Source organism: Anolis sagrei, chromosome 4, assembly GCF_037176765.1.
Source record: "Anolis sagrei isolate rAnoSag1 chromosome 4, rAnoSag1.mat, whole genome shotgun sequence".
Classification (NCBI taxonomy): domain Eukaryota; kingdom Metazoa; phylum Chordata; class Lepidosauria; order Squamata; family Dactyloidae; genus Anolis; species Anolis sagrei.
In genome coordinates, this window is record NC_090024.1 from 122,908,602 (window position 1) to 122,930,090 (window position 21,489).

The 21,489-nt window shown below is 40.0% G+C and overlaps 1 protein-coding gene across 2 annotated transcripts in view; it reads right to left on the minus strand.

Annotated features, from left to right (window-relative positions):
- LAMC1 (laminin subunit gamma 1) overlaps nucleotides 1–21,489 on the minus strand; it is a 136,024-nt gene that overhangs the window by 53,676 nt on the left and 60,859 nt on the right. For both annotated transcript variants that reach the window (XM_060774486.2, XM_067467616.1), the window contains exons 2-4: nucleotides 13,244–13,548; nucleotides 8,798–8,928; nucleotides 4,940–5,106 (exon numbers count right to left, since the gene is read on the minus strand). In XM_060774486.2, the coding sequence (XP_060630469.2) occupies nucleotides 4,940–5,106; nucleotides 8,798–8,928; nucleotides 13,244–13,548 (603 nt within the window). The remainder of the gene's footprint in view (nucleotides 1–4,939; nucleotides 5,107–8,797; nucleotides 8,929–13,243; nucleotides 13,549–21,489) is intronic.

Genomic DNA, 21,489 nt, shown 5'->3' on the forward strand with positions numbered 1-21,489 from the left:
TGAGGACAAAGCCAGGGCAGGAAATGGCAGAGGGAGCTGCACATGAATGAAACCACAAACCAGGAATTATTTTACAAAGCACACATGCCCTAAGAACGTCATACTCTACTCTAGGAAGAAGCCATTTACTTTGATAGAAAAGCTAGTTCATAGAGAGTGTTGCAATGGGAAAATGCTGGTGGATGTACTGAATTTTCCACCCGGTTGCCTTTCCAGCTGCGCTAAAGTTCTTTCCCTTCCCACAGCCCTCCCACACAGTTACACTGTTCTCTGGCATTCACACTGCAATGAAGATAACGGTGAAACCAGCCGCCCCCAGCTGCATCCTGTGATGGAGCGAAATTTCAGCTTTCCTTAGTACAGACAGATCTAATTGCTCATGTCTAGGATACTATGAAGAACAAGAGCCATCAGACATGAGTTTTGCCAGACTTTCAAGTCAAGTCACGGGTTCACTGTGTTGACTGGAGAATTCTGGCATCTAAAAAGGTAACTTCTCCAAGCAATACAATACAATTCTGTATTCTACAGAACTCTCTTCCTTCTCTCCATACAGGAGCAGAGTAGTGTACATTAAGATCAGATTGGTGAAACTGTGCCTTCAGAAAGATTTGAGCAGTTGCATCATTGCAAAGGAAGGAAACTGGGAAGCACCAAGGTTTTCTAAAACAATGATATAATTAACAATCAAAGCGGCAGGACAGGAGCTCCCAGATGAATCACTAAAATGCAAAAAGTAAGCATCTCATCCTGAACTAACTTGACAAAGGAAAGTGAACGATGTTGCATGGTGGTATTATCTGGGATAGTCTGCTGCGATGAGAACACCAACTCACCATTCTCACAACCGTATGAAATTAAAAAGTAGCATGACTGATGAATTAAAAGCCTCCTCTGCCATCCATACTGTAATAATGATAGCAGAAGTTCAGGAAAAATGAGTTGTATATCCAGTAAGATTTGAACACAGCATCACAGCATACCCTACCAGTGTTTTTAAACAGTTTCTTTCTGTATAAGGTTTATACTTGACCTTTTCAGTGATATTGCCTCACAATCTCCACATCTGAGTCTCTTTCCATTGTCTAGTACATGTCCCTACTCCACCCCATCAACCATCTGTTTTGCAATGTATACATGGAAGTACTTGCACGCTGTGGCATGCTTCCTGCAACTTCAAGGGAAAATGGTGAATGGACATGGAAGGTAATTTTACCAGAAGTGCTGTTCCTTTTGTCTTTCTTCTGCTCTTCCCACCTGGCAAAAAACCGTGCCAGGTATCAACCTGATGGGCAGGTACTGAAAGCTCAATTTTTCTGCACTTTCTGAAGTTTCTGTTCTGTATTTCAGAAGAGCAAACCCTTATTTTCTGCTTGTCTGTCAGAAGCAATTAAATGTAGCTGAAACCCAAGATTTTAATCCCTACACTCTCCTGTTCCCTCCACTTTTAGAAACCTTGAAAGTCTTAAAGACAGAGTTATATGATGTAAAGAGTCAGTACTGTGTGGTGGTTTTAGTGTTGGACAAGGACAATGTTGAGATCAGGGCTCCAATCCTGGCTCAAATGACTTGAGGGCAAACAACAAAGGAAAAGAGTGTTTCTCAAAGACAGCCCTTCATTGTTGCCAATCTATCCTTAAATTACTAATACAGGTGTGCTTTCTGCCTTGAAAGAGCCAATAACAGAGCCAATAAATGCACCAGTATTATGTAGGAGGAGCCTGAAAACATGGTTGTTCCAGTGTGCCTTCCCAGAATAAGGAAAATGCTCAGCAACATGCCCTCAAATGCACTTTACTTCTGGTTTAGGATTGATTGTGTTCCCTCATCTCCGTTTTATATCCTACCTTGTTCATGCCCAGCATTTATGTTTTATTTTTTAAACTGTTACATTTGGCCCGGCCATAGGTTTTTTTAAATCCTTGTGTGTTACTGTTTATTAGTTATTGTTTATATGTGATTTATATTAATTTTATTGTATTTATTGTTTTTGTTTATTACTTTTGTTTATTGATGTGCTGTTGGGTTTGGCCTCATGTAAGCCGCACCGAGTCCCTTGGGGAGATGGTGGCGGGGTATAAATAAAGTTATTGTTATTGTTATTGTTATTGTTGTTGTTGTTATTATTATTATTATTATTATTATTATTATTATTACGTCAGTGCATAAAATGAGATATATTCTGTACAGACTATGGCTCTTCACTGTTATTCTTTTGATTCTCCCCAAAGATAAGGGAAGACATTTCAGTCCAATAAGTATTTCTAAGTCACTAGTATTCAGATCCTAAGGGCTAAACAAAATAATTAATCACTTAAAAGATGTTTTTATCAAGAATTCATGCCTCATTTTAGGAAGAAGAGTTTTTTATATGATTATTTCAGAAAATTGATTCTCAAGGAAGGGATGGAAGAAATAATCATTGGACGTAAGTTTTTTTTTTAAACAGTTGCCTTAAAACAGGCCTCCCACACTTACGATCGCTCTATTCTACTACACAATAAGGATAGATGTGGATAACCTTTAACCCTACAGATGCTGGCCTACAATTTGAATCTGTCCCAATCAGTGTGGCCGATGGTAATAAATGGTGGAACTGCAGTTCAAAACCTATGGAAGGCAGAGTTTCTTGCTCTGGAAAGAGAAACTGTCATGCTGCAGTCCTGAACTCGAGTGAACTCAAGCGGAAGCCATCTGTGAACACTTTATAGCATTATCAATCCTCCTCTCACAGAAAAGGAGTCATTCTGGAACTTTTGAAATAGCACAGATGTAAGAAGCTTTGGAGGAAGCAGTCCCGTCTTGTATCATACAGGATGTTGTAAAGTTCTGCATACCAAGGCTAATTTTGATGGGCATATCTCTCATTAATGTCTCTTTGATTCGTCTCTTCAGCCTTGTGACTAGGGAAAGCTTTTCTAGCGCAGGGCTCAGAGCAGTTCCATGAGAACAGGAGTACCGTGTACGTTTTAATTGAACCTTTCAATGCTTCACTCAGGAGAAAGACAACAAATTCAAATTACTGTCCATTTTGCAAATAACCTCACACTCAATATTCTGGATGCTTCGAAGCCATAATCAGTATAGTGTAAATGTCACATTCTTTCAAATGTTGAGAACAAGCACAGGTTTCCTGACTGGTTTTTTTTTAACTCAAAGACACTATTCTAGCAATAACATATGCAAAGATGTGCTTTAAAAATATGCAACTGATCTTTTTTTTTTTTTTTTTTTGGTCAGGAGCGACTTGAGAAACTGCAAGGGAGGGAGGGAGCCCCCGGTGGCGCAGTGGGTTAAACCCCTTCGCCGGCAGGATTGAAGACCGACAGGTCGCAGGTTCGAATCTGGGGAAAGGCAGATGAGCTCCCTCTATCAGCTCCAGCTCCTCATGCGGGGACATGAGAGAAGTCTCCCACAAGGATGATAAAAACATCAACTCATCCGGGCGTCCCCTGGGCAACGTCCTTGCAGGCGGCCAATTCTCTCACACCAGAAGTGACATCTTAAATGAAGTGTCAGAAGCCACAGGGGATTTCTAATAAGAATTTCAGATACTTAGGAAAGACTTTAATTACTGGTCTAGCCCTTTGCCCCACCTCCAGAGCAAATTCAGGCAGTCCCCAAGCTACAAACAAGATAGGTTCTGTAGGTTTGTTCTATAGAAGTGATTCCCAAAGTGGGTGTTACTGCCCCCTGGTGGGCGCTGCAGCGATCCGGGGGGGGGGCGTAATGGCCACAGGTGCATTTGGGGCCGATTAATAACTCTAAGGGGCCGGTGAAAGCATAAAAGAAATAAGAGAAGATTTAGAAAAATTGATTTCCAGGAGGTAGGCCAAATATGTTTGGGAACCACTGTTCTATAGTTTAATTTGTTTGTAAGTTAGAACAGGTACATTTCCAAAGTGTAACTCAAGACTATGTGTATGTGTGTGTGTATACATGTGCAAGCTTTGGGCAGCATAGGGAAGGGTTAACACCACTGTGGTATTTGTTTTGATGTCTGTGCCCCCTGTTAAGAAGATTTCAATTCACTTTCTGTCCCTGTGATAACTGGATTTTGAAAAAAATGACTTGTGAAAGTAAGAATTGGTGATAAAGCTTCAGTGGAGACACCTTTTCCCCATGGTAACTCTTCCAAGAGTAAATTTCCCTTCTAAGGGGTAGATTTCTCTCACTTCCTATTGTCTCACTCCCACTCTTGACTGTGAATTGTTCTTTAAGTCAGATGTTTGGAAACTTGGGGACTGCTTGTAGTTGCCATGTAATATGTGCAAAAGGAGGGGAGTTACACATTTCTGCTTTAGGCAAACTAAGCAGAAATGCATGACCCCTCCTATTGTAACTACATTGTTACAATCTTCATGACTACTAGTAGTCATGAAGAGTGCAGTTTTTTATGCTTATGGTTTCAGGATTTGGTTCACCTTGAAACAGATTACTTATCTATTTATTTTGGCATGTAGAATACAAGTTCTATTTGATAATTGGTTGAGCCTAGGGAGTTATAATAAATCAACAAGAAATGAAGGAGAAATACATTTTCCATTTTGCAATTTGGACAAATATCTAGGTGAGCCAACAATAACTACAGATAATGAACCAGCAGTAGCTAGTGTGGTCTAGATTTGTGGGATTCAGAGAATTACCCAACACTCTGAAGGGCCAAAGAAATTTCTACTGCATATTATGTGCCAAGAGATAACATAAAACAAAGATATTAGGGGTTAGAGTTTTAAATATATTAACCTGCTGCATTAATACAGAATGAGAGAGAAAGCAACCAGAATCTATCAGGAGGAAAAAGGAAGAGAACACACTGGAGAGTCTTAAAATTGGCTACCGCCTACTTGACAGTAGGAGGTGGTGAAATAACTGGCAGGAAGATTTTTCTTCTTAGACAGAGCCAGATTATTTAAGAACAACCCCAACGCATACTTACGCAAACATTCATTGGCGCTCTCTGCAGTTGCTCTTCGCCAAGGCCGGTCATTGTAAAAAGGGAGGCACTTTTCACAGTCATCCCCGAAGGTATTGTGTTTGCAATTGCAGGAAAGTTTTCCATATTCATTCTTCACACACTCACTTGCATGGCCATTGCACTTGCATCTGAAAGATAAGAACAAGCTTCAGAGGGGAAAGCCAGCAACATATATGACTTGTGTTAAAGCAAGACCCTACTGCTCAAGCAACCACGCAGATTCTGATTTCAGGGATCCCTAGACCCCAGCCAAGAAATACGACATGTATGTGAACACCTGCAACAGCTGTGGAATATTTGTGTCCTTGCCTTGGGAAGTGCAAGTTAGTGGGCTTCTTGGAAGATAAGTTCAACCACTTTGAGGCCCATGTATCCATACTCCAACATATTAGGTAGGGAGTGGTTGCCTTGAACTCAGCAAAGCAGAGGATTTTGCAGGAGAAACACACACGGAATATCTCTGAGGAGGAGGTTACTCCCCAAATACAGGAGGTCGATACTTGGAAGAATGTTACACAAAGAAGTAGAAGGACCAGGAAATTTTGAGCTGCAGAATTAATTTAAAGGTCTCTCCAGAAATTAGTGATGACACAGACAGCCAGGCATACAACAGAATTTGTCCTCAGGGAAAGTCCTCCTGAAAGAGGCAGTATATGGAATGGCCCCTGCAAAACTTCCAGGAAAGTTGGTGGTGGGGGATTCCTTGCTGAGGGAAGCAGAAGCAATGGTTTGAAGGACCAAGAGAATGACTTGAGAGATGTGCTGTTTCCCCCTTGGGCAAAAATCTGAGACGTAACAGAAAGGCTTACAAAGCATGTCAAGACCACAAACCACCGTGCCTTCCTTTTTGGACCATGTGGGAACCAATGGCACTGCAAGGCATAATCTTCAGGAGATCGCACAAGATTACCAAGCTATGAGTAGGAAGCTGATGCATAGTAGGCCTTGATGCATATGTTGTCATTTCGTCTCCTCCAAGTGCAAGGACACAACCCAGGAAGGGAGAGAAGGATAATAGAAGTGAATATCTGGCTTCAAAGATAGTGCCATAAAGAACAATTTGGCTTCCTGGAACATGGCCTGAAGTTTAATGAAGTTGGACTTCTGGCAGCAGATAGTTTGACTCTCTTGGCAGTTGCCAGGAACATTTTTGCTAAGATTCTCACAAGCCTGATCTTTAAAGTGTGAATTTTCTGTGGGAGGGAGACAGTATTCATGTAAGCAGGAGTTTATCAGAAAAAAATACCCCAATTGTTATAGAGAGAACTGGGCGAAAAAGTAAGCTAGGTTTAACAGTCGGGTGCTCAATCCAACTTGGGCTTCAAACTTGCTACCTTCCAGTCGGCAGTGATCTATTGTTACTGGTGATTAACCAGCTGTGCTACAGCCCGGTTGGAGTAACACTGTATTCTAAGAACGTTTACATCCGTGAGGAAGTCCATGATGTAAGTTGACTTAATATCCAAATTGAAGCTATCTGGGTAAAAATGATAGAATCATAGCGTTGGAAGAGACTGCATAGATCATCTAATCCAACCTCCAGCCATGTAGGAAAAAGCGGAAAAGAAACAACAGTGATGAAAGAAACTACAGACCTCCAAACCAGACTAAGGACCTGGATGATGCCTTCAAAGAACAGATCACACATTCAAAAAGGAGAGATGTAGTAGTAACAAAAGATTTCAACTATCCTGTTGCATATCTGCCTGTTCAGCCTGGGATTGTGTCTGGTGTTCACGCTGATGTTCATGAAGGATGTTGATCTGGTTCCTGGCCAGGGTTTGGGGATGAGGGGTTGCTTGGGCCTAAATGGGGTTTAAAAGAGAGGCCAGAAGGGCCTGAGTTGCTGCAAAAGGATTCTTAAGGTTGGGAAAGGCCTTTTGCCACAGTTCCCTGGTCAATTATCTGAGAAGCGGGAAGTTGATTTTGAGGTGCCAGGTGCAGGAGTTAATGATGGGAGCAAGAACTTGAACAGGAAAAGAAGTTTTAGTAAACAGAGACAGTCTGTGCAACAATTAAGAAGCTAGGCTTCAACAGAAGAGAGATAGTAAACTGAAACTGAGAAAGAATGAGTTTCTAGCAGTTTTTAGAGTCAGGGAAGAGATTATAAATGATTTGTGAGGGACGATTGTTTCAGCTGAAGCAACGTCGGAATAACTTAGCGGTCAAGTTTCAAGCACCATGGTCTGCCTAACTCATGTTTTGCCTTTGGGATATGCTTTTGTTTTGTTCATGGATTCAAGTGCCTAGTTTCATGGATTTTCTTGGACTCTTTGTTCCTGTCTTTCTTTGTATCAATTGGATTACTTTTTACTGAGGATTACTTTTTACTGTTTCGGCTACATATATTCCTCAATAAACTGCTTGCTGTTTTTTCCCACCTGGTGTGGTGTTTAAAGTCAGAGGTGATTCTGCTCTAGGGTACGACATATCCTAATATCTGTTGGAAGACACACTCTGCCAAGATTATAAGGGCCAACAAACTCCTCACTTGTCTTGCAGACAATTTCATTTTCCAGAAGATAGAAGAGGCAATAAGGGGATCAAAACTTTACATAGATGCAGTAGTCACAAATCTTTACAAAAGAACTATGACTCTCCTTATACAATCAGCGAACAGGGGGGAGAGTGCCATACGCAGATCCCCCAATGAACTTTGAAATTAAAATGACTCAACTAATTCCTATGGTGACATAGCACACTACATGTTGGGAACATTGATAATAATACAATAAAGAAACACATACAATCAGTTCTTGTGGGTTTTTTCGGGCTATATGGCCATGTTCTAGAGGCATTTCTCCTGACGTTTCGCCTGCATCTATGGCAAGCATCTGAGAACATGGCCATATAGCCCGAAAAAAACCCCACAAGAACTGAGTGATTCCAGCCATGAAAGCCTTCGACAATACATTAAACACATACAATGTTCATGAATTTCTCTGAGCAATTTAGAAGAGAACATCTTAACCAGGGGTCCTCAAACTATGGCCCAGGGGCCAGATGTGGCCCTCCAAGGTCATTTACCCGGACTTCACTCAGGATCAACCTTAAGTCTGAAATGACTTGAAAGCACACAACAACAACAACAACAACAACAACAATCCTATCTCATCAGTCAAAAGTAGGAAAGTAGGCCCACAATTCCCAATGAAATACTAATAATTTTATATTTGTTGAAACTGTTCTTCATTTTAATTATTGTATTGTTTTAAAGTGGTTTTTGCACTACAAATAAGAAATGTACAGCGTGCATAGGAATTAATTCATGGGGTGTTTTTTTTCCAAATTATAATCCGGCCCTCCAACAGTTTGAGGGACTGTGACCTGGCCCTCTGTTTTAAAAGTTTGAGGACCCCTGATCTTAACAATAAGCTTCTATGGCAGGAAATTGGAGTAGATGACTAACAAAGTCCTTTAGCTCTATAATTCAATGATTCTATAAAATGATCTCAACCCTTTTGACTACTGGTTTGATAACATCTGATTTATGATAACACCATTGTGAATGAACATACATTAAAATATCTTGCTATGGACAAAAGATGCCATAAAAATGTTGTCGGAGGCCAAAGCAAATAATTTGGTTTTTTGAAACTTGCATCAAGTTGACTGAGTTATGGCAATTAAGTACTTACCATACATGTTCATGTATAAGTTGACTTCACTTTTTAAAGGGAAAATTTGGAGGCCAAAAGTATGGATTTTGATATGGTAAGTGAGCATGATTTTGTAGAGAAGGGAAAGCACCAATGCCAAGACTTTTACATGAGTATATTGGGCAAGCTAAAAGATAATTGAGTAGTGATTACTACTTACCTGCCACCCACAGCAAAGTCAGAAATTGCATAATAATAGGACTTGAGAACTTTGGGATCATTAAAAACTTCATCTCCAAAGGTGTTCAAGCGATTGAGAGTCACTCTGATATCAGTGGCAGTTACCCAGTCCTAGAAGAGAAAACAAATGTAACAGACAAGCCACAGAAACTCTAAATATACACAAATATACACATTTTAAGGAACTAGAGGCATTTAAAGGAAATTTGAGCGAAGTATGAGGTGTAAGAAACACAGACATGAAGAAAATGAAGAAGGAGAAGGAGATTAGTAGAATGATACCTTAGAGGGGAGGAAAAGGAAAAAGGTACACAGAGGTTTAAGGCACACGGTGTTATTTAAACAAGGAATTTCCCTGATGCTAAACTCATTCCCGGAATAACAGACGAAAGCAGAAGCGTTCTCTCATGCCCAAACAGAGAAAACTGGAGAGAAAAGTAAAAGACTCTCATTAGGTTCATATGTTTTAGCAAGTGAACAAGACCCAATTTAGATCTCAACATCTAAATTGTACAGATAAATGCCTTCAAGTTGTCTGTTGATTTATGGCAACCTCATGAATTCCTCAAGGTTTTCTTAGGAAATATGAGATATGGCCCATAACACCTGGTATTCTTTGGAAGTCCCACATTTAGGTACTAGGTACAGAGACTCTCTCATTGCTAAACTATAACTCTAATAACTCACAGTCATTTATACAACAAGCTAGTGAACAGAACCACTGGAAGAAGTTTTTTTTAAAATCAGAATTACAATGATAAATTTTAAATACTAACAGGAGAACAGTAGGAAAAAATACCACCAATAATGCTAGAAAAACTAAGCAAAATGCAGACCAAAGTCCTGTTTTGCAGATATGTGAAAATGATACCAGAAAAAGAGCATATGGATCTGACAAGACAGGAAGGTCCAGAAGATGGGCACCACAACTGAGTAACTCTCATACTGTTTGTTTGTTTGTTTGTTTGTTTATTACAGCCTTTGTTCTCTAGACAAAGGCTGTAATTACAAAAAGTTCACTTCTAATGACTTTTGTGGGTAGAGGACAAAATAAGAAGAAATAGTATCCAAGCTTGTCAAAAGCTTTCATGGCTGTAATCACTGGGTTGTTGTAGGTTTTCCAGGCTGTATGGCCATGTTCTAGAAGCATTTTTTCCCGACGTTTCACCTGCATCTATGGCAGGCATCCTCACAACCTCTGAGGATGCCTGCCATACATGTAGGTGAAACATCAGGAGAAAATGCTTCTAGAACAGGGGTCCTCAAACTAAGGCCCAAGGGCCGAATGCAGCTCTCCAAGGTCATTTACCCAGCCCTTGCTCAGGGTCAACCTAAGTCTGAAATGACTTGAAAGCAAACAAAAACAACAACAACATAGAACTTCATTCATTTTTTTCAAATTATAATCTGGCCCTCCAACAGTTTGAGGGACTGTGACCTGGCCCTTTGTTTAAGAAGTTTGAGGACCCCTGTTCTAGAACATGGCCACACAGCCCGAAAAACCTACAACAACCCATTATCCAGGCTGCAAATCATTTAGAAGTCTAAAGTTGGTAGCAACCATTTCAATCATGTCCAGAAGTGGATCAACAGCCAGTACAACTGATGTTAATGGGATGTCCATGCATCAATAACAAAAATAAATGGCAATGAACCCCAACTAAGCAGACTGCCATTTCTGGACTGTTTTCAAATGTAACCTGATCACTAAACATGTCAAGCATGTTACACCAGCCTAATGTTTATGAGTAAGAAACGTATAACTGTACAGATTGACTTTCTTCAAAACCAAACATTTTCAGCACACTAACAAAGGCTCAACAAACGGAGTTCCAGGGTACATGTTCTCAACTAATTTATGTGTCATGTATGAGTCTCCACTCCACCCTCCACTGTACTAGATCAGCATAACCAAACTGTGGATGCTGTACCTTAGATTTTAAATGTGTCACCGTGTCATTGTTTTTACTGTTTTATTGTTTGCTTGATGTTTTTATTTGCTTATGAGTTTTATTGTGTATTTGTATGTTATTGTTTGTTGGCGGCCCTGGCCTTTGTAAGCCACATCGAGTCCTTCGGGAGATTTTGCGAGGTATAAATAAAGTTAAAAAATAATAATAATAATAATAATAATAATAATAACAATAATAATAATAATAATACCAAAAAGCTAATCTCAGCCAGTTATGTATTTATCTATACTGCATTGTCCAGTGAACAATTCAGTATATTCATTTAGATGTCCTGTCAAATTATGATTGGCACTATCCCTTCTCCCTCTATACCCAAATGCAAACACCCTATCTCCTTATATCTCTTTTCTGTTGTCCTAGTTTGAGGGAAAATGACAAATTACAGTTTTCTCCAAGGTGGGAAATTCCACTTGCCACACATACAGGGCAAGGGAGCCTGGGGGCCCGACTGTACTAAGGGATATAATTATGGTTTAGTTATATATTTCAACCAATCCAGTAGCACAACTATTTTTCATTAAAGTAATCAGCCTATGAAAATGCAGCCTACCTTGGAATTCCAAAGTCCTACAACTATTTTCTTTCCTTCCAAATGATTTGCAATGTTTTATAGAACTGAATTCAGGAGGTTTGGAAGAAGATAAAAAACCGAAGCTAATGCATACATATGGACCTGGTTTGCTAGAAGTTTTCCAGTCTATGTAGAACACACATACTGTAGCATACTTATGTGAATGCTTCATTGACATTTCCAGCTTACTGTTTGAATGGGCTTATCAACACACAAGAGAAATGGACATTAAATGGTCCACCTGTAATATTCCCTATTCTTTAAAGCAAAGAGCCAAAACTGGAACTCTTCTTTCAATATTTGGAGTCTTCATTCAGACACATATCAAATAGTAATTTGCACAGCCTTTGTGTTTAAAGAACTCAAATATGTGTGCACACATTTAATGTAAAAGTAGCTTTAAATATGTTGACTTCAATATGAAAAGGAAACAGGTGGGTCCAAAGACAAACACAGTAACAATGCAGTGCAGCAGCTTTATTTCCCTTAAAAGGAAGATGCCTCATTTCCTTATTAAAGAGGTGTGAGTCAATATAAATCTTGACTGGATAAAAATCAGCAATGATTTCTAACGTGGAACAACTTGCACAGTGAAACACAAAAGAAACCAAAGAAACAAATTCTCAAGAGTCCCTCACTTACTACTTACTCTTCCTTATGTACCCTATTCTATCCATCAGATTATTATCTCACAGTTCATGTTCCAAGAGAGGAGGAACGGGAGACTGGTGAGTATCTTGAACTGGGAGTCTAGATCTGAGTCTGTTCCCAACCTGCCTGCCAGGCCAGAAACTGCTTTAAGTGTCCCACTTTCATACTCTGCATGTGTCCATACACATGCCTTCCTACATACAGTCTTTCTCTATATTCAGTATTTCATCTCTCATTCTCACCATAGCTTTTACCCCATTCGCATAGTATCTAGAGCACACACATCAATGCAGTTCATCTCCACATTCACGTAGCCCATGCCTTTTACCCATCCAGATTATATTTTCTTGAAGGACTATTATGCAAGAAGACCAAGCTTAACTCTCCTCTTCCCAAGTACTTCCTCCCATGTAAACTGCATTCCCCCAGCTGACTGAAAAGTTGTTGAATGTGGGTTGTTGTAGGTTTTTTCGGGCTATATGGCCATGTTCTAGAGGCATTTTCTCCAGACGTTTCGCCTGCATCTATGGCAAGCATCCTCAGAGGTAGTGAGGTCTGTTGGAACTAGGAAATTGGGTTTCCTAGTGATTCTGGCCATGAAAGTCTTCGATGATACGTTGTTGAATGTGTTTTAGGAAAAATTATTTACATAGTGAGAACAGTATCCAGGGACTAGCAGAGGTATCTTCATCATCACAAATGTTTTCTACTGGCCTGACAAGCGGTTTCCAAATGGATTTGGCATACCAGAAGTTAGGGGCAGAGGAGGGAAGGAGTGACACCCATGAACACTAAACACCTTCATAAGGCTGCCTACAGGCCACAGGTCAATCAGATGTGCGCTAAGAAAAACTCATGCATTTTGGGATCCAATCATTCAGAGAAAGAAGAACAGAGAAATGCAGTTCCCATTGTACTTACTGTGGTGGGAATTAGGAAATGATGATGATGATGATGATTACTATTATTATTTATACCCCGCCCCATATCCCAATACGGGACTTGGAGTGGTTAACAACATAAAAGGCAAATATTATTTACTACATTTAAATCCCGCTCTTCTCACCCCAGCAGGGGGACAAGTACAAACATACAGATGTAACTTAATAAAAAGCATTTAAAACCCAACCGCATTTGATAATAAAAAATCATAAGAATACAACAAAATCTGGATTCTCAAGAAGTGGTATATGCCAGCTACAACCTCTGATCCCATTTGAGTCTTCCTTACCTGCAAGACAGGGCTGTTGTCAAAGTTATAAGCACTGGGCCTCCCTTCCAACGTTGAAAAAGCCACATTGCCTCCTGTCAACGGAGAGATGTCGCTGAATTCATCTGTGCAAAGTGCCTGCTGTTCATCTTCCCCAGTCCTGATGAAGCCTCGATTTGATTTGTGGTAGGTGTTCTCACAGGATCCACTGTAATACTGATAAGGTACCCATGGGCCATCTTCCCGGGTCCGTTTGTAAATGGCAAAGCTCTCTGGGCGGCTGGTGTGGAACTTCAGGCGTACATAGGTAATATCAAAGGCCTTTCCTATAAGGAAGAGGGAAATGTAGCTGATTAGACAAAAACAGATGAGTACAAAGAGAGACAGAGATGTTTCTTCAGTTTTTCCAAAGCCATTTGAAGGCTTGGATTCTTTAAAATGTTTCTGTATTATGCTCTGTGAAATATATTATGGATAATTTATGTTTTATTGACCTTCCAGAATCCTCTAATTAGCCAGTAGCCCTTCAGGTTGAAGCTCAAATCCAAATGAGACCTTTCCTGGCCTCTGAGTCTGTAAAGCCAGAATGAACACTTTTATTCACCATACTGCAAATATGTATACAATCACCCTCCTTCCTGAAAGTGAAAACTAAAGGAATTACTGGATATGAAGGAGCACCTCCCCTTTCATTCTTGCCATATATTCAAGATCTCTGGGGAATATTTTTTTTCTGAGGGACTCACTTAGGGATTTACAAAACCAAGGGCCGTTTCAGTGATGTCATCTTGGCGTTAGTGTCAACTTTGATCTTTCCAGTACCAAATTAAAATATGGCATTCGAAAGACTGAAATGAAAAATTAACAGACTAAATTGATGGTGTTTTCAACATCCTCCAGGTGTTTCTATGCTACAGTATGCTTCTGCCAGAAGTTATCATACAGTCAAGGTGGAGGGCTGAGCAAATTCCTAAAGAGGCTCCCTCTAGAGAAATTTTCTAGGTCCTCCAGTGGGACGCCGTGGCAATTTCAGGCAGAAGTTACTCATTTCAACAGGGTTTGCTATTATCCACGGGTTCCTGCTTCCATGGTTGTCCACACACATATCCACAGCAATATGGAGGTTGTATTGTAGATTTCATCAAAATTCATTCTTATGTACTGTCTTAGAATTAATGCAGGGAAATGCATCTAACACATTTGAACCCAAAGTTTCCTCCAGCTACGTTTATACAGAGATGACTCCTTCTGTCCTAATGACAACTCAGTGCTGGTGGATCTGTAATATATTTGAATAGTTTGTCTATCCAAGGGGTCATCAAACTAAGACCCGGGGGCGGATATGGTCCTCCAAGGTCATTTCCCGGCCCTTGCTCAGGGTCAACCTAAGTCTGAAACGACTTAAAAACACACAACAACAACAACAACAACAACAACAACAATCCTATCTCATCAGGCAAAAGCAGGCCCACTGAAATACTAATAATACTTCCCACTGAAATACTAATAAATTTATATTTGTTAAAATATAACAAATATAAACTTATACAGAGGCAAGCATGTAGCCGGGGGGGGGGGGGGGGCTTGAAGGGCTTCAGCCGCCCCCAAAATTCTCATGGTGGTTCGCGAAAAGGCCTTACTGGTGCATTATTTAAACTGTTATGTTTATTCATATCATGATCTGATCACCATACTCAATATATCCCATATGCATGGGGGTATTGGGGTAACGATACAAAAGGTTTGCTAGGGTAGACCCTCTTTCACTCAGATTCAGCCTCCCCCCCTGAAACTCAGCCCCCCCCCGAACCCTCCCCCTGAAAAAAACTCACCCCCCCCCCCCCGAATCGAATTCCTGGCTACGGGTCTGTACATTGGTGACTCCTTCTGTCCTCATGACAACTCAGTGCTGGTTGATCTGTAATATATTTGGAATCAAATGACAGCAAAAGAAGTTCCACATAAACATTAGGAACTTCCTGATGGAAAGAGTTGTTCCATAGTGAAATATGCAGCCTCTGAGTGTGGTAGAGTTTGTACCAGAGTTTGTGGTAGAGTTTGTATGGTAGAGATAAGTGCAGTGTGCATAGGAATTCATTCATTTTTTTCAAATTATAATCTGGCCCTCCAACAGTTTGAGAGACTGTGACCTGGCCCTCTGTTTAAACAGTTTGAGGACCCCTGGTCTATCTAGTGAGCTTCATGTACCAAGCAGGGATTTAAGCTCATAATTCCCCAGTCCTGATGTATAGAACTCTGCCCATAGCAATTATGAATCATGAACAGGGCATGCAAGTGTGATTTTTCTTCTGACCACACAGTAAGAACCATGCAAATTTATTTTGTGAATTGTATGTAAAATGAAGTACTTTTTTTTTAAAAAAAAGGTAAGTTCTAACTATGACCAATTTTATTCAGAATGCACCACATCTTTAGTATATTCATCGGTTTGTACACTGAGTGGAAAACTTATTGAGGCTATATTCAGTACTGCAAACAAAGACCAATTAATGGTTATATTGTTATCAATTCATCTGAAAACAGTTCCTAAAATTATATGAAACATGTCGGGATCTTGGACCCTAACTCATTCATCTTTTCCCATGTGTTTTAAGACCTTCAAATGAGTTACAGAGAAAAGCTTGAAATCAAAATCTTAACACAGTTTCAAATAGTCTTGCATGGAACTGAAGCAAAGAGCAGACAATTTTAGGATGAATTTTGGAGTAGTCTTTGAGCACGTAAACGGACATTTTCTACCATGCAGCCATTTTTAGGAGTCCCTTAAATAATTTATATTTAAGTAGCCATCCCCTGCCATGCGTTGCTGTGGCCCAGTCTGTGTATATGTGTTGTGTATTTGTGTATATATGTGGTTTTGCACATGTGTTATAATGTATTTTTATTTTTTGGCTTTTTAAGACATTTCCCCTGTGTTTTTCAGTGTTTTATGAGTGATGGTCACTCGTTGGTCTGATCGGTGTATTGTGCCCAAATTTGGTGTCAATTCATCCAGTAGTTTTTAAGATGTTAATCCCACAAACGAACATTACATTTTTATTTATATAGATGGGTGGCAAAAATAAAGAAACTGACAGAACTTTTGGTATAACCCAAATTAACTTGAGCATTTTAAGTCCAACTGATTTAAAACTTTTCCCCAGAAAACCAAGATAATTTTGAGAGTCAAGTGGATTGGGTATGAGTTAGCCTACTCAGATATCTTGCCCGCTTAGTGGACTGGGGGTAGACTATTCCTCATGCTATCTCAAATAGCTATGCCTCTCAGACCAAGACCATTAAAATGGGCAGTTGATGGAGGTGAATTTCATATGTTATGTGTTTCCAGAAAGTATCTCAAAAGAAGACCACTGGTGAGAAGACTAGCAGCAATAACTTATCCCAGCCCTGGGGTAAAGTAGATGCAAACAACTTTTCCCAGAAAAGCCAAAAAATGGAACACTCAAAATTTTGAGGAATACTGTTTATAGTAAAAGAGGCACACAATGCAGAGGTGGCAGGAATGGGAAGCATGGGGCTGTGAAAGCAGCACATTAAAAAGGACTCAAGTTTTCATTCCTTCAGCCACAGCATTCTGCCGAAGTCCCTTGATATGGACAAACAATTTTAACAGCTTCAAGATCTGCATGTGGGTGTGGGGTGTAAAAAAAAAGGATGAAGAAGAAAGCTTTTCTGAATTGGAAATGAAACAAGCAGCTCTGAAACTTCACTGTTTAGGAACACTGGCACTTCTGTTAGGGAGACGCTTCAAGGAATTTTCAGCAGGGACGAGCTAGACAGCCTTCCAGCCAAGTGTAGCAACGGGGGACAGTGCTCATTGTTTTCAAGTTTTACAATGATGCAGAAGGCTGAAATGGCTGTCATTCCTCAGCAGGGATGTAAAACTGGGAAATGTTTTTTGTCAATGGCCTCCCTAAGATTCAAAACAAATAGTTTCTGGGATGCACAGCCCAGCTGGGTGCTCATCTACATGGTGGCTCCCTAATGGTTATATCTTGGTGTCATGAAGAAGAATGGCCCTTTAAAGCAGCAAAGGAAGAACGAGAGGGGGAGAGAGATGCCCCTGGGGTGGCAGAAACAGTTAACAAGAATTACAACTGTGGGAAGAGTTGTTTTTTTTTTAATCACCTTCCTCTCAAGACTTCTTGGCTGTGAGAAAAGTTCCCAGGTTGAGGTGTACAGCTGTGCGGCAGCTGTTATTGTTTCATCTCAGTGGGTATGCACACACAATCTTGCTATAATCAACACATCCTGCAGCCAGGCAACAAACATACATACAGAAGAATGGCTTTCACATCAAACCACAGTGGATAGGGTGGCTGTTCTTTTTGCACTACTTCAACCCAAAAGAACACACAGTTGTTCATGGAATCACTGTCATCTCAAAGCTTCATGGATTCCTCATGCTTTGACCAGCAATTGCAGCTCCTATACTGCCACTATTCAAGTGGCTTCTTTTCTTATGCTCTTCATCCACTGAGGAAAGACAGAGGCCTATTGCTAGCTGGAAAACAGCATATTCAGAAATAACTGCAATGCCTATACTGAGCAAAGAAGTTAAGAAAATATTTCCAAGTTCTGAGCATTCTACTTCAACTCCAGATGACATTTTTTTTCAAGCTCTCATTTCCAACAACAGCAGCAGTTATTGTTGTTGTTCAACTTAGCACCACTTGTAAATTAGTTTCCAGAACAGAACTCAATGAAACACATCTTCATGCACTAGATCTGCCAGTGACTACAGTAAATACATTAATACTTTTGTATCTGACTTAAAACTATGGGTTGACAACATAGCATACACAGGCTTTTCAAGAGGTTTTTTTTGTTTGTTTCTTGATTCACACTGAGTATTTACAGTTCATTTACAAGGGTTTTGAACCTACAGCCCCCAAGCAACCCTTTATTCCTTCTGTGGAAGATGATCCTGGAAACACATTAGAGCCAGAACAGGAAACGTGTGCTTTTCTATTAACTGCTTGTCTGCAGCTCCCACCATTCCTCACTACTAGTGATCCTAGTAATGTATGACCAAAGCTGGAAGTCATATCTAGAAGCCAAAGTTGCCCATCTAGCTCAAGGGTTCATAAACAAATCACATTGAGTTTGTAAAAGGCCTACCAGGTCTCTCTCTCACTTTTCAGAAACACAATTCATTGTAGCTAGTCATAGCATGGCCTTCAAAGCTCCTCCACTAATACTGCGGGATCCCCAAAAGCTTATTATCTGAAACACAGTAGAGAAAACCTCTGATTTAACATACACAGAAAGTCCCTGACTTACAAATAACTCATAGTTATGAATGGGGGCAAGACAACAGGAAGTGAGAGAACTCTACCCCTTGGAAGAGAAATTCGCTCCTGGAAGAGTTATATTTGGAAAGGGATGTCTTCACTGAAGCTTTATCACCAATCCTTGTTTCCATAACAAGCCATTTTTTTCACAATCCAATTATCCCAGGGACAGAAAGTGAGGTGAAATCTTCTGAACAGGGGCACAGACAGCAAAACAAACACCACAGGGGTGTCTTCTCCATGCAATGCTATATATAGATAGAGGAGGGAAAAATGTACCTGTTCTGACTTACATGCAAATTCAACTTGAGAATAAACCTACAGAACCCATCTTGTTCATAACTTGGGGACTTTCTGTATCCTTCTATGGCTTTTCTAGTTATTAGAATGATAAAGCTGAAATGAAAGAGGAAGAAGAATCTTGCAAAATGCAAGGTGTAAGAGGAATCTTGCATCTTGATAACAAGAAGAGTACAGAAAAAAAAAACAGGTGATACTGAAAGAAGGGCCAAGAGACCTCTTCTTTCTCTCTTGTTGTTCTCTACGTTTGCCATCTCTCTCCAAACAATTCTGCAATGTCACCTCTAGTTTCCTTTCAGCACCTTCTCAAAGTACACCTTTTCCACACCTAGTTCTAAACCATTATAAATATTAAGTAAGCTTTTTTGTATTCATGCATGATAAACAAATATTCCAGTTTCTCTTAATGTTCATTTCCCTTCCCATCTCCATTGTTTTTCCTTAAAGTACCCTGTATTTGGTTGATGCCATGCAAAAGCATAGTTATCTATATAAATAAAAATGTAATGTTCGTTTGTGTGATTAACATAACTCAAAAACCACTGGACAAATTGCCGCCAAATTTGGCCACAAGAAACCTAGTTCACCTACATCCAGAGAGCACTGTGGACTCAAACAATGATGGATCTGGACCAAACTTGGCACAAATATTCCATATGCCCAAATACGAATACAGATGGAGTTTGGGGGAAACAGACCTTGACATTTGTGAGCTGCAGTTACTGGGATTTATAGTAACTATATAGCATTCTGAACCTCACGAACAACAGAATTGGGGCAAACTTCCCACACAGAACCCCCATGACCAACAGAAAATACTTAAGGCCATCCAGTCCCACTCCCTTCACCAGGGTAAGAAAACAAAATCAAAGCCCTCCTGACAAAGAGCCAGACAGTCATAGATATAGATAGATATGACTCACACAGAGAGAGATATAGTATCATTGATTTGAAAGGGACCCCTAAAGAAGGACAATGATATGTTGCATATTCCAGAGCAGGCAAACCAGACAATCTCCACATCAACGATGAGAAAGAAACAACAAGAAATACTGTTTACCCACAAGCATAAAAAATTACATATATTAGAAACCTACACTTTTTCATTACTTTATTTTCCAGATCACCAAACTGAGCCACAGCAACATGTGGCAGAGGACGGCTAGTTATAAATAATAAGGTATTTCTGAAAGTCTGAATAGGACCAGTCTGTGGGGATTTTCACAGTAACAAAAATTTAGCAGAGCAAGGAAGCTGCTAATAACTGTAACCACAGTCATTTTATGAGGCAGTTAAAATGCATGAGTGTGTGCAAAAAGTCTACAAAATAAAAACATTCAATTTTAGCCATGACATTAAGAAATTCTTTGCATTTCTGAACTCTGAGAAATGAATTACCCTGAGTTAAGCTCTCATTTAAATGTTAGTTCACACAGTTGTCTCTTTGGGAAGGAACGCAGATAGAGTAACAGAAAAGAGTAGCAAATACTTGTTGTTAATTGCCCTATAAATAAGAGACCTCTAAGTCTACCCTACTCAGATTTTTAGTCTCATGGACATGGCATCCTTGATCTGTAGATCTGTAATGCCCATTGTATTACTGGTTACTGGTTTTGTTGAGCATCGTTTTGAGTTTCAACATTGCTGGTTTATATTTTGCTTTTATGTTTTGTGGGCATTCCCAATATCTACTCAATCCTCCTTTGCCGGAAGTAGTCACTTCCGTGACTTAGGTGGAGAAAGATAAATTAGGTGCTTCTGGAGGAGGATGACCCACATACAAGCTGCACTGAGTCCCTTCGAGGAGACAGTGATGGGGTATAAGAATAAATAAGTTGTTGTTGTTGTTGTTCTGCATATTTTTCCCTCTCTGTATTTATAGTTTCAAGGATGCAGCACTTTCCTTAGAATTGCAGATATTTAAACTCCCATCCATTTGTTTTGATGAATTTCCAGCCTGTATAGTCAAGAACCAAGGACAGTGGAAGCTGAAACCTCTGGAAGGCCAAAATATGTGTTTGAAAAAGATAGTAATTAAACTGCTTCTGGCTCACAGGGTTTCAAACTAGAATTCCCTGAACAGTTCTATCTAAAAGCTTCTAACAGCTTTGCCATGGAGTAGCTTTTAAAAGGAAGTGGGCACCCACAGCAATGTCTGCTAGACTGAAATGGTGGCGAGGGGGGGATGTTACAGAGGCTGCAAACCAAATTAATCCCTCTGCATAAATACCAGCAATGCTAAAGGAAGTACTGCAGCCTTGAATCTATAAATACAGAGAGGGAAAAAGTATGCAGAGATGCCATTTAAGTCGATAAAGGAAAAAGTCCCCTCCCTTGTCCTCAGAGCACAAAAGCCCCCTTGTCCCTCTGCTCTTCAGAACGGATGGATAATTTATATCACCATATATCCCTGCCAGCTGGCACTCTGACTACAAATGACAGATTGTGAGAAGATTGACTCCGTGAGATAAACATGAGCTGGAATTCTGCCATTCTTGCTCCCTGAATCTTAATTTTTTCAGAGTTCCTCTTCATACCCAGTGCAAATATCTTAATGTCAGTTAACTTCTAAGGTAAGAAAGGGAAGCTGAGGTACTCAGTTGAGGTTGTAGCTACACAAGATGTTTTTGTTTGTGACTATGCATGCTGTTT